This window comes from Hemitrygon akajei, chromosome 23 (genome assembly GCF_048418815.1).
Source record: "Hemitrygon akajei chromosome 23, sHemAka1.3, whole genome shotgun sequence".
In the NCBI taxonomy this organism is placed as follows: Eukaryota; Metazoa; Chordata; class Chondrichthyes; order Myliobatiformes; family Dasyatidae; genus Hemitrygon; species Hemitrygon akajei.
Genome location: NC_133146.1, coordinates 12072029 through 12086795, shown reverse-complemented (window position 1 = coordinate 12086795; position 14767 = coordinate 12072029). Strand labels below are relative to the sequence as shown.

At 40.1% G+C, this 14767-nt stretch overlaps 1 protein-coding gene across 4 annotated transcripts in view; it reads left to right on the top strand.

Moving 5' to 3' along the window:
* cnnm1 (cyclin and CBS domain divalent metal cation transport mediator 1) overlaps positions 1-14767 on the top strand; it is a 118437-nt gene that overhangs the window by 54629 nt on the left and 49041 nt on the right. For 3 of the 4 annotated variants that reach the window (XR_012096074.1, XM_073026935.1, XM_073026937.1), the window contains exons 4-5: positions 272-438; positions 3713-3812. The exons of the other annotated variant lie outside the window; for it this stretch is intronic. Coding sequence is in view for 2 of the 3 variants with exons in the window: in XM_073026935.1 (XP_072883036.1) it covers positions 272-438; positions 3713-3812 (267 nt within the window). In the remaining variant the exon portion in view is untranslated. The remainder of the gene's footprint in view (positions 1-271; positions 439-3712; positions 3813-14767) is intronic. 4 annotated transcript variants of the gene reach the window in all.

Below are 14767 nucleotides of genomic sequence, written 5' to 3'. Positions count from 1 at the left end.
AAGTGCTGGGAGTTGAGATACATGTATATGGGTGTTTACTAGTTGGTGTAGACTTGGGGCCAATGGCCTAGTCCAATGCCCTATAGGTATGACGTGACAGATAACTTGTGATGATTCATATTAAAATTATACAGTATGCTGAAAAAGAAGTACTTGGAAGAGTTATATGAAATTAACCAGATTTTTTTTTCTTAGAAGCAGGTGGCATGATCATATCATAATATCAAAGGCACGCGTTAAATTTCTAACTGTTTTCTTCTCATTTGGATAGAGGTGGAACCTTTCAAAAGTTCACATGTATCAGAAAAGGTTCTGCTAAAACTCCTCAAACATCCCAGTGTCATCTGTGAATTAAAGTATGACAAGAAAAACAAATCATCTGGCCAGTATCTCTATCAGCGGAATAAACCTGTTGACTACTTTATACTTATCCTGCAGGTACGTTCTTACCTGAATCCCTCACCTCAACATAGTTCTGAGTTCTGTGGAACACAAATGCATAGGAATGAATCCTAGAAAGCTAGCTAGAAATGGAAACTTCTGTCAAAAAGAAGATCTGCCTAGCATGTTCTGTTGAGCAGGGTGTGAACTATTAAAGATTACATCTTTCAACAGACAATGATAATTTTCTAGAGAAGTTAACTGTCTATTGTCAGTCAAGCATGTCATTGGGTTTTGAAGAAAACTGGCCAAAATTTCCAGGATATCAGTCTGATTTGGAAAATGTAGCCCTAAATGCATTATAATATATAGTGCCATTCCAGCATTACATGGATCATTTGGGCAAAAGGACCTGTTTCTATGCTGTGATCATCTTTTGATTTATAAACACACTAAAGTTTAGCCCTAACTGCAATTTGAGATGCAGTGCCTTTCCAGCTTCCTAGTAATAAATAGAGATGTTTAAATACATTCTCCCCCACATTCTTTTCGCATTGGTGTATGGGTTCATGGTTGTTGATAGCCGTAGGGTATCAGAACTGATCTGATACAAGTTTGTTTGATTTTTATAGCATGTCAGATAATCTTCTGTTGTGTTGATGCTAAGCGGTGAATGTTGCAGGGCCATCCACTGTATGCAATCTGCTTAGTTCTACAAGCGGGTTACTGAACCATAATGATTTATTGCTTGAACTTGGACAGTTGATTCAGCACAAACCGGGATATATGTGAATTGTTACCACAATGAATGTTACTTTTAGTAAACCGATCATTGGGAAAGCCCTTGGCTTATTTTATTTGCAGAGTGGAATGATTATGCCCAGATCATTCATGGTTAAGTGTCGATGTTATCCACTTCATTATTTATAGATGGCATTTACACATATTCACAGAAAAAAAATCTGGTAGACAAAGCAAGTTCATAGCTCCAAGTGCTGTTGATAAGTCACTGTTCATAGAACATAGAATAGTACAGCACATTACAGGCCCTTCGGCCCACAAGGTCGTGCCGACCCTCAAACCCTGCCTCCCATATAACCCCCCACCTTAAATTCCTCCATATACCTGTATAGTAGTCTCTTAAACTTCACTAGTGTATCTGCCTCCACCACTGACTCAGGCAGTGCATTCCACGCACCAACCACTCTCTGAGTGAAAAACCTTCCTCTAATATCCCCCTTGAACTTCCCTCCCCTTACATTAAAGCCATGTCCTCTTGTACTGAGCAGTGATGCCCTGGGGAAGAGGCGCTGGCTGTCCATTCTGTCTATTCCTCTTAATATCTTGTACACCTCTATCATGTCTCCTCTCACCCTCCTTCTCTCCAAAGAGTAAAGCCCTAGCTCCCTTAATCTCTGATCATAATCCAAACTCTCTAAACCAGGCAGCATCCTGGTAAATCTCCTCTGTACCCTTCCCAATGCTTCCACATCCTTCCTATAGTGAGATGACCAGAACTGGACACAGTACTCCAAGTGTAGCCTAATTAGAGTTTTATAGAGCTGCATCATTACATCGCGTCTCTTAAACTCTATCCCTTGACTTATGAAAGCTAACACCCCATAAGCTTTCTTAACTACCCTATCTACCAGTGAGGCAACTTTCAGGGATCTGTGGACATGTACCCCCAGATCCCTTTGCTCCTCCACACTACCAAGTATCCTGCCATTTACTTTGTACTCTGCCTTGGAGTTTGTCCTTCCAAAGTGTACCACCTCACACTTCTCCGGGTTGAACTCCATCTGCCACTTCTCAGACCACTTCTGCATCCTATCAATGTCTCTCTGCAATCTTCGACAATCCTCTACACTATCTACAACACCACCAACCTTTGTGTCGTCTGCAAACTTGCCAACCCCCCCTTCTACCCCCACATCCAGGTCGTTAATAAAAATCACAAAAAGTAGAGGTCCCAGAACAGATCCTTGTGGGACACCACTAGTCACAACCCTCCAATTTGAATGTACTCCCTCCACCACGACCCTCTGCCTTCTGCAGGCAAGCCAATTCTGAATCCACCTGGCCAAACTTCCCTGGATCCCATGCCTTCTGACTTTCTGAATAAGCCTACCGTGTGGAACCTTGTCAAATGCCTTACTAAAATCCATGTAGATCACATCCACTGCACTACCCTCATCTATATGCCTGGTCACCTCCTCAGAACTCTATCAGGCTTGTTAGGCACGATCTGCCCTTCACAAAGCCATGCTGACTGTCCATAGTTACATAACATGGAAGTAGCCCTTCCAAAATGCCCCATCTAAGATTTGACAGCATTTAGCCCATATCCTTCAAAACTTTTCCAGTCCCTGTACCTGTCCAACTATCTTTTTAAAATTGTTATTGTAAATGCACTTCCTCCGGCAACTCATTCCACATAGATATCACCCTTTGTGTTTTAAAAAAAATTGTCTCTCAAGTTCTTAAACCTTTTCCCCTCAACTTATACCTATGCCCTTAAGTTCTTTTATTGCCATCCTTGGAGAGAAGGCAAACTGTATTCAAGGTATGACCATCATGATTTTATACACCTCTATAACATTGCCCCTCAGTTCTTTTCTGCTCCAAGGAATAAAGTATTAACCTGTTCAACCTCTCCTTGTAGTACAGTTCCTCTGGTCATTGCAACAGCCTTGTAAACCTTCTCTGCATTTTTTCAGTTTAATAGCATCCTTCCTCAGGCAGGGCAACCACAACCAACAGTACTCCCAAGTATGACCTCACCAGCAAGTGCATCATGAGCTCCCAACTTTTATACTTAAAGTAAAATTCTTTACATTGAGGAACTTTCTATTTTGCTTTCAGGTAAGAACATAAGAAAATAAAAGTGGTGATATTTTGTCAAGCAAACTGCCCTTCAATTGAACTCTGCCTCATTTACCAGCCACTTGAATCGATGCATCAGGCATTTCACAAAGCTCTTAATTAGGAAGACTTACTGCATATAGAATAACATATTTAGTCACTAAAGACACAGGCTCCAAATGTCTGTATTATGAACAAAAGGAATGTGGGAGATTTAAAAATGATTGGCAAAAGTTGATAAGCAGGTACAGATTCACAAATCTCCTGGTCACTGGAGGCTAAGAACTTCTCTGTAAAAGCAGCAGAGTGAAATCTGTCTTTGAGGGTTTAAGATTGGAAGAATGGATAGAATATAAATGCTGCATAAGTTGGTTAGAACTAGTCAGAATTGACACACTGTCTACTGCTTACTGCATTTAGTGTTTTACATATATGCGTGACTTTTTGCAATGATTGTTCAATGTAGGGAAAGGTGGAAGTTGAAATAAGCAAAGAAGCCTTAAAATTTGAAAATGGAGCTTTCACATATTATGGAGTCCCTACACTTACAACAGCATTTCCCCCAGGTAAAACATTCTCCTTAATAGACATATAATATTTTAAAGCGCTTACGTTAAAGATTGAATTGACAGTGTAACCAGTTTTAAATAAGCCTCCACAGTTAACGTACTTCATTTAGTGTTGCTTTCTTGGTCTCCTGATTGAGAAAGGGCACATTTGTTATTTTAAGCCCTATATTTTGAAACTGAGTTTTGTTTCTACCTTCGGAATAATATTTCTTGTCTCTGGATAGTGGTGGTGATAATGGGGCTATTACTAACGTGAACAGTGTTTGAAGGTGCCTGAAGCTTCCATCTGCTGTTTACACTGTTAACGTTTAGCAATCATTTGAGTTGATGGAGACCTTGGATTACTTTGAATTGCTTTTGCATTATACTAAATCATCTTTTGCTATGCTGTATTGGGTCTTTTGTTCTGTGCTGAAAAATGAGATGTTGATTAGTATTGCTTTTCCTGAAACTCAGAACTGTAGATATTGAAAGCAAATGTCACCTTTACATGCCTTTATAAAATATGCATACTGTTGGTATCATTTGCATATCATAAATTTTATCTGTGATAAACACCCATGTATTATTTAGCCATTTGTCCTATCTAAAATGTACCGTACTCTATCCATTGTTAAATTAATTAGAAAAGGAAAACCATTTTAAACAAATAATCTATGTAATAATTTGGCAATTTTCATTCGAAATTACAGAATCCCTTGACTAAATGTTTAAAGAAAGTTTCAGTCAAATGGAAAATCAATTTAATATTATTAAAAGGCAGGAAAGATTGAATTTTAGTGCTTTATGTCATATTTAGAATACAATATTTGGGTTGTTTTCTGTGGAGCTGCAGAGGCTGAGGGGAATATCTGATAGAGGTTTGTGAGATTATGACAGGCATAGATATTCAGACGGTATCTTTTTCCCAGGGATGAAATATCTAACACCAGAGAGAAATCACTTAAGGTGCCAGGGCGTACATTGTTTACAGAGTGGTGAGTGCTTAGAATGTGCTGACTGGGGTGGTGGTAGAGGCAGATACATTCGGATTTTTAAGAGACGTTTGGATAGGCACATGAATGTGAGGCAAGTGGAAGGATATGGACAGTGTGTAGGCAGAAGAAATCAGCTTAGTTGGCCACTTGATTACTAATTTAGTTGGTTTGACATAGCATTATGGGCTGAAGGACCTACTCCTGTGCTGTATTGCACTATGTTCTATGGTGCTAGAAATGGAGTCAAAGTTTTGGATTAGTGTATGCTTGCCTTTGTACGATACACGATTAGGGGCATAGAGTAAAGTTAGGATGCTATTTTGCAATTTAACAAAACACCAGTTAAACAGCATTGGGGTTTTAGGGTATGTAGTTCTGATCATCCTACTAAAGGAATGATGTGATTGTGTTGAAGAGACCAGACAGAAAGTTGACTTTAGTTATAGGAAGACATTGTTTAGGTGGATTTGTTTCTTCCTGGAATGAAGGAGGCTGAGTGGTGGATTGTGAAAAATTCAAAGTAAGTTTGTTATCTAAGTATGTACAGTTGAAGTCAGAAATTTACATACACTTAGGTTGAAGTCATTAAAACTCATTGTTTAACCACTCCACAGATTTCATATTAGCAAACTATAGTTTTGGCAAGACATTGAGGACATCTACTTTGTGCATGACACGAGTAATTTTTCCAACAATTGTTTACAGACAGATTATTTCACTTTTAATTGACCATATCACAATTCCACTGGGTCAGAAGTTTACAAACAAAATCAAAAGAAATCAGTCATGACCTCAGTAAAAAAAAATTGTGGACCTCCACAAGTCTGGTCCATCCTTGGGAGCAATTTCCAAACACCTGAAGGTACCACATTCATCTGTACAAACAATAGTACACAAATATAATCAGCATGGGACCACGCAGCCGTCATACCGCTCATGAAGGAGATGCATCCTGCCTCCTAGAGATGAATGTACTTCGGTGCAAAAAGTGCAAGTCGATAATCCCAGAACAACAGCAAAGGACTTTGTGAAGATGCTGGAGGAAACAGGTAGACAAGTATCTATATCCACAGTAAAATGAGACCTATATTGACATAACCCGAAAGGCTGCTCAACAAGGAAGAAGCCACTGCTCCAAAACCACCATAAAAATGCCGGACTACAGTTTGCAAGTGCACATGGGGACAAAGATCTTACTTTTTGGAGAAATGTCCTCTGGTCTGATGAAACAAAAATTGAACTGTTTAGCCATAATGACCTTCGTTCTGTTTGGAGGAAAAAGGGTGAGACTTGCAAGCCAAAGAACATCATCCCAACCGTGAAGCATGGGGGTGGCAGCATCATGTTGTGGGGGTGCTTTGCTGCAGGAGGGACTGGTGCACTTCTCAAAATAGATGGCGTTATGAGGAAGGAAAATTATATGAATTTATTGAAGCAGTCGCAAATGGGTCTTCCAAATGGACAATGACCCCATGCATTCCTCCAAAGTTGTGGCAAAATTGCTTAAGGACAACATAATCAAGGTATTGGAGTGGCCATCACAAAGCCCTGACCTCAATCTGACAGAAAATTTTTGGGCAGAACTGAAAAAGCGTGTGCGAGCAAGGACGCCTACAAACCTGACTCAGTTACACCAGTTCTGTCTGGAGGAATGGAACAAAATTCCAGCAACTTACTGTGAGAAGCTTGTGGAAGGCTACCCAAAACGTTTGACCCAAGTTAAACAATTTAAAGGCAAAGCTACCAAATACTAACAAAGTGTATGTAAACTTCTAACCCACTGGGAATGTGATGAAAGAAATAAAAGCTGAAATAAATCATCCTCTCTACTATTATTCTGACATTTCACATTCTTAAAATAAAGTTGTGATCCTAACTGACCTAAGACAAGGAATGTTTTCTAGGATTAAATGTCAGGAATTGTGAAAAACTGAGTTTAAATGTATTTGGCTAAGGTGTATGTAAACTTCTGACTTCAACTGTATATTTTCCTATGTACTACCTTTAGATTCATTTTCTTGCCGGCATTTATAGAGGGGGAAGAATTTATGAAAGAACTTATGAAGAATTTATACAGTAGAATTTATGAAAAACTATACATAAATACCAAAGATTGACTAACAACCACTATGCAAAAGAAGACAATAGACAATAGGTGCAGAAGTAGACCATTCGGCCCTTCGAGCCTGCACCTCCATTTTGAGATCATGGCTGATCAACTACTATCAATACCCGGTTCCTGCCTTGTCCCTATATCCCTTGATTCCCCTATCCATAAGATACCTATCTAGCTCCTTCTTGAAAGCATCCAGAGAATTGGCCTCCACTACCTTCCGAGGCAGTGCATTCCAGACTCCCACAACTCTCTGGGAGAAGAAGTTTTTCCTTAACTCTGTCCTAAATGACCTACCCCTTATTCTCAAACCATGCCCTCTGGTACTGGACTCTCCCAGCATCTGGAACATATTTCCTGCCTCTATCTTGTCCAATCCCTTAATAATCTTATATGTTTCAATCAGATCCCCTCTCAATCTCCTTAATTCCAGCATGTACAAGCCCAGTCTCTCTAACCTCTCTGCGTAAGACAGTCCAGACATCCCAGGAATTAACCTCTTGAATCCAAGCTGCACTTCCTCTACAGCCAGGATGTCCTTCCTTAACCCTGGAGACCAAAACTGTACACAATACTCCAGGTGTGGTCTCACCAGGGATCTGTACAAATGCAAGAGGATTTCCTTGCTCTTGTACTCAATTCCTTTTGTAATAAAGGCCAACATTCCATTAGCCTTCTTCACTGTCTGCTGCACTTGCTCATTCACCTTCAGTGACTGATGAACAAGGACTCCTAGATCTCTTTGTATCCCTTACCTAACTCTACACCGTTCAGATAATAATCTGCCTTCCTGTTCTTACTCCCAAAGTGGATAACCTCACACTTATTCACATTAAACGCCATCTGCCAAGTATCTGCCCACTCACCCAGCCTATCCAAGTCACCCTGAATTCTCCTAACATCCTCATCACATGTCACACTGCCACTCAGCTTAGTATCATCAGCAAATTTGCTGAAAGTAAAAATAATACTGAGAATATGAGATGTAAAGAGTACTTGAAAGTGATTCGGTAGGTCATAGAATCAGTTCATAGTGGTGGTGAACTGATAATAATTTATTGAAGGGTAATAATTGTTCCTGAACCTTTCCTCGTGATATGGGTATCAAAAACAAGAGGGAGTATGATTAAGGTAAGGAAGGAGTTTTATAGAGGATGTGAAGGGGAATCTTTATTTTACACTGAGAGGTTGATATCTAGAACTTGCTGCCAGTGCAGGACACAGAGTCAGATACATTCACTAGATTTAAGAGACATTTAGACAGGCACTTAAATAAGCAATGCAGCAAGGCATAGGAGGATACGGTCCTAATATCAGCAAGTGGCATTATTGCAGGTGAGCAAAAAGGGTTGGCATAGATGTGGTGGGTCGAAGGGCTGGTTTCTGTGCTATACACCACTACACCCCAATGGGGAGGGAGTGGTAGTCCCTGTGTCCCTCAGATGGAAATTGTCAGCAGTTAAGAATTGTTAGCTGATGTCACTCACGTTATAATTATTCTACATTCAAGATCAGTTGGAATTTCTAGACTGTACCACTTATGAAAATGAATTTGTTAGAAGTGAGGTGTTGTACAGGAGAGTCGGAAAACTGCCTTCAGATTCAGCTTTATTTATCACATGCATTGAAACATGCAGTGAAATGCATCATTTGTGTTAATAACCAATATACCCAAGAATCTTTTGGGGTAGCCTGCCAGTGTTGTTACACATTCCAGCGCCTGCATAGCAGGCCCACAGTGACCAACAGAAGCAAAACAAGCCCCTTTCCTCCTGTCCACACACTCACCCGTTTTCTCACACGGTCACCTTACGGAAAACAGATCCTCAACAAAATTTTTAAAAATCACATTCTTTCTCCTCTTAGTCTCCACAGATCCGAACAAAATGAAATCTTCATTTAGGTGGTACCTCATACAAATCCATGAAATAAAGTAATTCTACACACCAAGTGACTCAAAATAATTCTGGCAATGGTGGCCCTTTCTGTGTAAGGGCAGAGTTTGTCTAGCAGTCTACTATTTTGCTCCAGATTCCAGCATCTGCAGAGGCTTGTGTCTCCTTTCTGTTACAAACATGACTATTCAGCTTCATATTCCCATTGAGCTCTGAATATTTTCACCCTTTATTGATACAACCTGTGTGGGAGACGAAATGCTGCTCTTACTTTATGATTTTTTTGTCTCCTTTAAATCAATGTAATTAATTTTAGCCTGTAACCACTTTTTATGTAAGTATTTGATAATTTTGGTAATTTCACCAGGACGCTGCCTGGATTAGAGAGTACTAGATTTAAGGAGAGCTTGGACAAACTTGAGTTTTCTTTAGAGCTCTGGAAGTGACTTCCTGATAAAGTATGTAAATGTATGAAGGCCATAGCTAGGGTAAATAGTTGAGAGCCCTTTTCCCATGGTAAGAATGTCAAATGCTAAAAGGCATAACTTTAAGGTGAGGCGGGGAGTTTAAAGGAGGTATTCAAGTTATTTTTTATTACCAACGTGGTAGGTGGTAGGTACCTGGAAGCCACTGCCAGGTTTGGTGATGGAAGCAGGCACGATAGTGGCATCTGAGACAGGCACATGAACGCATGGGGAATAGAGGGATATGGATGACATGTGGGTAGACTTATACCGAGCACACACTTTACAGACTGAAGAATTTGTTCCTGTGCTGAACTGTTCTATGGGTAGTGATTGCTGCAATTATTAACTTAAGTCCAATATTGTTTCTTACAAGCAAAGATCATTGAGGCATTGTCTTCTTCCTTGTAAGGACTGCATTCATTGAGCGAGAGAGAGAAAAGAACAGATTAAAAATGTGAATTGTGGTATTAAGTTTAACAATTATTATCCACAGGTTTATTTCATGAGTTCATATATCAAGGCTATAGGTGAATTATTATTGAACACAAATAACCTTACCAGGTGCTAGTGTTAACTTTGCCGATGGCATGACTAATAATCTAATATGACCGAGAGTCAATTTGTGACTCCTGGCAACCTGGTGTTATCAAGTAGATTACATTACTTTAAAGAATTTCCAGTATGAGGTAAACCAGATTTTAAAATGCACAAGTTTTGATTAACTTTTTAATCTCATTGTAAATGAAATAAATATTGGGGCATACATATCGAAGTAAACTAAAAGGCAAAATTCATAACTTAAGATTTTTTTGAAACTTTAACATGAGATGTATGGTTGATGATTATAACATCAGCTCTATCGAATCAGAGAGATGTTCAGCACTGAAAACAATTGAAAATGCCATCTCATTCTGCAAGACGACATTCTCAACGAATTGAAGCAAAACTGATGAAGTTCATGTCAAGTTACTGATTATTTTTATTTAGAGATACAGTGCAGAACAGGCCCTTCCAGCCCAACAAACCACACTGCCCAAATTCTCCGATTGCATTCCTAAATGCTGCAACAGTGCACCCTGTAGACAAGCAAGGCATTACTGAGCAATTTTAAGATATTCCATGTCTGGAGGTCAATTTTTACTGTCAGTTTTGCACAATGACTAGAGATGTCACCTTTTACTGTTACGTTGGTATATGAAGTGCAGAATGTAAAACCAACAATGACTTCCTTGTTGTCTGGAGATGCTTTCAGATTGTGTATAGGGTGCTTCAAATGCTGAAGATGTTTGACAGTTATGTAGAGATGAATTACATTAGGGGAAAAAAACCCACCATTCACCAGAATTATTTTGTGAATCACTAAATGATGAGTAGGATATCTTTATTCTGTGGATTTGTATGAGGTACAGAATTTCATATGGCGACAAGGAGTCGTACAGGAGCAAGATAGATCAGCTGGTTGAGTGGTGTTGCAGCAACAACCTTGCACTCTTTTTCAGTAAGACCAAGGAATTTAAGGTGGACTTCAAGAAGGGGAAGATGAGCGAACGTTGAGGAATCAGCAGTGGAAAGGGTGAGCAGTTTCAAGTTCCTAGGTGTCAACATCTGAGAATCTATCCTGGGCCCAGCATACTGACGTAATTACAAGAAAGGCATGACAGCAGCTATATTTCATTAGGAGTTTGAGGAGAATTGGTATGTCATCCTGGACACTCACAAATTTCTACAGATGTACTGTGGAGAGCATTCTGATTGCATCACCATCTGGTATGGAGGGGCCACTGCAGGATCAGTAAAAGCTGCAGGAAATTGTAAATTCTGCCAGATCCGTCATGAGCACTAGCCTCCCCAGCACCCAGGACGCTTTCAAAAAGGCGGCATCCATCATTAAAGACCCCCGTCACCCAAGACATGCACTCATCTCATTGCTGCCATCAGGGAGGAGGTACAGGAGCCTGAAGAGACACACTGAACATTTCAGAAACAGCTTCTTCCCTCCATCATCGGATTTCTGAATGGACATGGAACCCATGAACACTACCTCAGTATTTTTTATCCTCTCCTTACACTACTTATGTAATTTATTTTAAAAATATATTTTTATATATATATATATATATATAATATGTGCGCACGCATGCATATGTGTATATTTATTGTAATTTATAAATTTATTGTTGTGTTGCAGTCTGGGGCTGCCACAAAACACCAGATTTCATGACGTGCCACAGACGTTAAACCTGATCTGAAATCTGCTTAAGGAACACCTCTTTGTCTGTCTTGACATACTCAAGTCTTCTAGATGGGATTGAATTCAGAACTTTCACATAATCAGCTACTTTGGCCCTGTGTTTCATTGTCTCAGCACTCAGATTTCCTACTGTCCATTCTTTCTGATTAACTTCAGATTTGCATTAGTTTTGTTTTTGTCTACTGTATGTCAACTCGTTCAGCTGTCTGCATCACATCCTCTCCTCATCTCCCACCTGTCCTTGATTTTTCCTTTTGTTCTCCTTCACATTCTCCACAACATAAAGCATTTTATTTTAACCTCCTAACTTCAAATTTCTGATGAAAATTAATTGAAACTCTATTTCTCTATATATGCTATTTGTTGAGAAAGTACAGCATTTTATTTTTCACGTCATGAATCAATTGCTGCACTTTATAATTAAACAGCATGCAATTAAAATGAATTGAAAGCTTCCTTTGATACTTTTGAATTTTTCCAGAAAATAACCGAGCCAGTGAGTGTGAAGAAAGCTCTAGATCTGATTCCCAGATTATGGCGTGTTGGTTGATCTTATCCAGGGCCTGACTTGATTTGATCAGTTCTCTGGGATAGGAAAGATAAATCAGTTAGGTTTTCTGCTGTGTGTCATATGAGGACTGGAATGATCTCAACTGTGATGTCTACCAAAGCCTAGTGGCCTGCTGAAGCTCATTTTCAAGCCTTACACATGAATAATGACAACCTGGGCAGCTTACCAGAATGTGGGAAGCAGATAACATCTTCAGGAGAAAATTGGAAACATAACCTCTCATCACGACAGAACTATATTCCATACTCCCTAAATGTTATTTGACTCCGCGTTGATCAGAGGAGCTGATGGCACATGGTATGTATAATGTGCAATCCATTTTATTTTAGGGCACTCAATTTTCACAAGAAACCTTTGTTCATGTGTTTACAATCCAAGACTTTTAAAAGTCTGAGTCTGTCAGCCAAGAAAGATTATAAAAATCTTACTCAAATTTGGCTACCCTCAGAAAGTCACCTTCATTTTATATTTGCTAAAGTATTACCTGTGAGCCATGATTGTTTGTCCATCTTGCTGTGTGCAATTTTTATTGATTCTATTGTCTTTCTTTGAATTTATTGCAAATGCCTGCAAGAAAATTAATCTCAGGGTAGTATATGGTGTACTTTGATAATAAATTTACTTTGAAGTTTGCACTTTGGTTCTTATCAGTGAGTTCACTGCAGAGCCAAGACCAGTACAGGCTATGTCAAGCACATCTGTTTTTGTTGCTCCAACTCTCTTCAGTATCTCCTGTAACCTCATCTTCATCAAGACTCCCACAGAAATGGAGCTAATCAACACTATTCTGCAGGAAACTGTGCAGGCTTTGTTGCCCCACTCCAGTACAAAGGTCTCTCCAGTCTCAGTTATTAAGTGGCAGTATGCACAGAGACTGAAGTTAAGGATGCCATTCTGGATTTGCTCAAAGCTAATATCCAGTATATTAACTCCTTCACTGAAATGTGCAAGAGAAAGGGCCTTACGTTAGATATCATAAGGTATTCTGCCAACCTACTGTCAGTCCAGAACACCAACCCCTAACAGTAAAGTTTCATTGTAAGATCATTGAACTATGTATTCATGAAGGCAGACATTGATAAAATTCACCTCTGTTTCCAGAATATCATCTTAACCTATGGCCATCTGAGAGGTGAAATAAATGTTGGGTCATAGATCAAGATGTCAAATCTGGCAACAAGCTCATTGTCAGCTGGGTGGCATTTCCTTCAGAGAGTGACCAACCTACAGTGGACAGCTTGAGCACTGGAGAGATGGCACCTGTTACTGTCTTCACAAACTCATTGGCAGGATGAACGAACCAAATCAGGATTGTGGCTCTAATTATACTCAGCCAGCTTCAGTTTTCCACATACCTGAGCAGTTTGGATGAACCAGCAGTACACTTTGAGTTCCATTGCCAAAAGATATTTCCAGGAGGACTGAGGAAAAAACTTCAAGGATGAGCTCAAAGGCTCCTTGAGAAGTTGTAACATTCTCATTGACTCTTGGCTTGGCACCATTGAGCATGGAGAAGGAGTGTTTGGGAACGCTCTGAGCAGGGCCATCTGAACAACTCGCCCATCTATTCCGCCAGGCAGCACCTGGACCAAATGTGGCGTGTACGAGATTCAAGTTTCAAATTGTAACTTTATTTATCATGTGTACATCAAAACGTACAGTGAAATGTATTGCCTGTATCAGCAACACATCCAACGGTGTGATAGGGGCAACCCATAGGTGTTGCCCCACATTCTGGAGTTAACATAGCCTGTTCACCACACTTGGCTGAACAGCATAGAATACAACAAGTTAAAAAAAACTCTACAACAGCAAAACAAGCCTTGTTCCTCCTTCCCATTCACAAAGATAAGCAGTCCTCTAACCCCAGGACAGGCTGTCTTCTTCGGTCTCCAGCGGACTCAGACTCAGGCTCACAGACGTTGGGCCTCAACTTTTGGATTTCCAACTCAACTCTTGGATATTGACCTGATTTAGCCACCTCAGAACTGTAGTGGAAGCGCATCTCCAAGAGACCTTGGCTGCAGAAAATGGTCTGAAAGGTTTACCATTGCACAGTTCTTCCAAACTATGATGTTTGTAGCTAGCAGATTTTTTAAAAAAGGATACACAAGGAAATCTGCAAATGCTGGAAATTCAAACAACACACACAAAATGATGGTGGAACGCAGCAGGCCAGGCAGCATCTATAGGAAGAAGCACAGTCAACGTTTCAGGCCGAAACCCTTCGTCAGGACTAACTGAAAGAAAAGATAGTAAGAGATTTGAAAGTAGGAGAGGGAAGGGGAAATCTGAAATGATAGGAGAAGACAGGATGGAGAGGGGTGAAGCTAAGAGCTGGAAAGTTGATTGGCAAAAGGGATACAGGGCTGGAGAAGGGAAAGGATCATGGAACAGGAGGCCTAGGGAGAAAGAAAGGGGGAGGGGAGCACCAGAGGGAGATGGAGAACAGGCAAAGAGTGATTGTGAGAGGGGCAGAGAGAGAAAAAAAGGAGGGGGGAATAAATAAATAAGGGTTGGGGTAAGAAGGGGAGGAGGAGCATTAACAGAAGTTGAGAGAAATCAATGTTCATGCCATCAGGTTGGAGGCTACCCAGACAGAATATAAGGTGTTGTTCCTCCAACCTGAGTGTGGCTTCATCTTGACAGTAGAGGAGACCGTGGATAGGTATATCAGA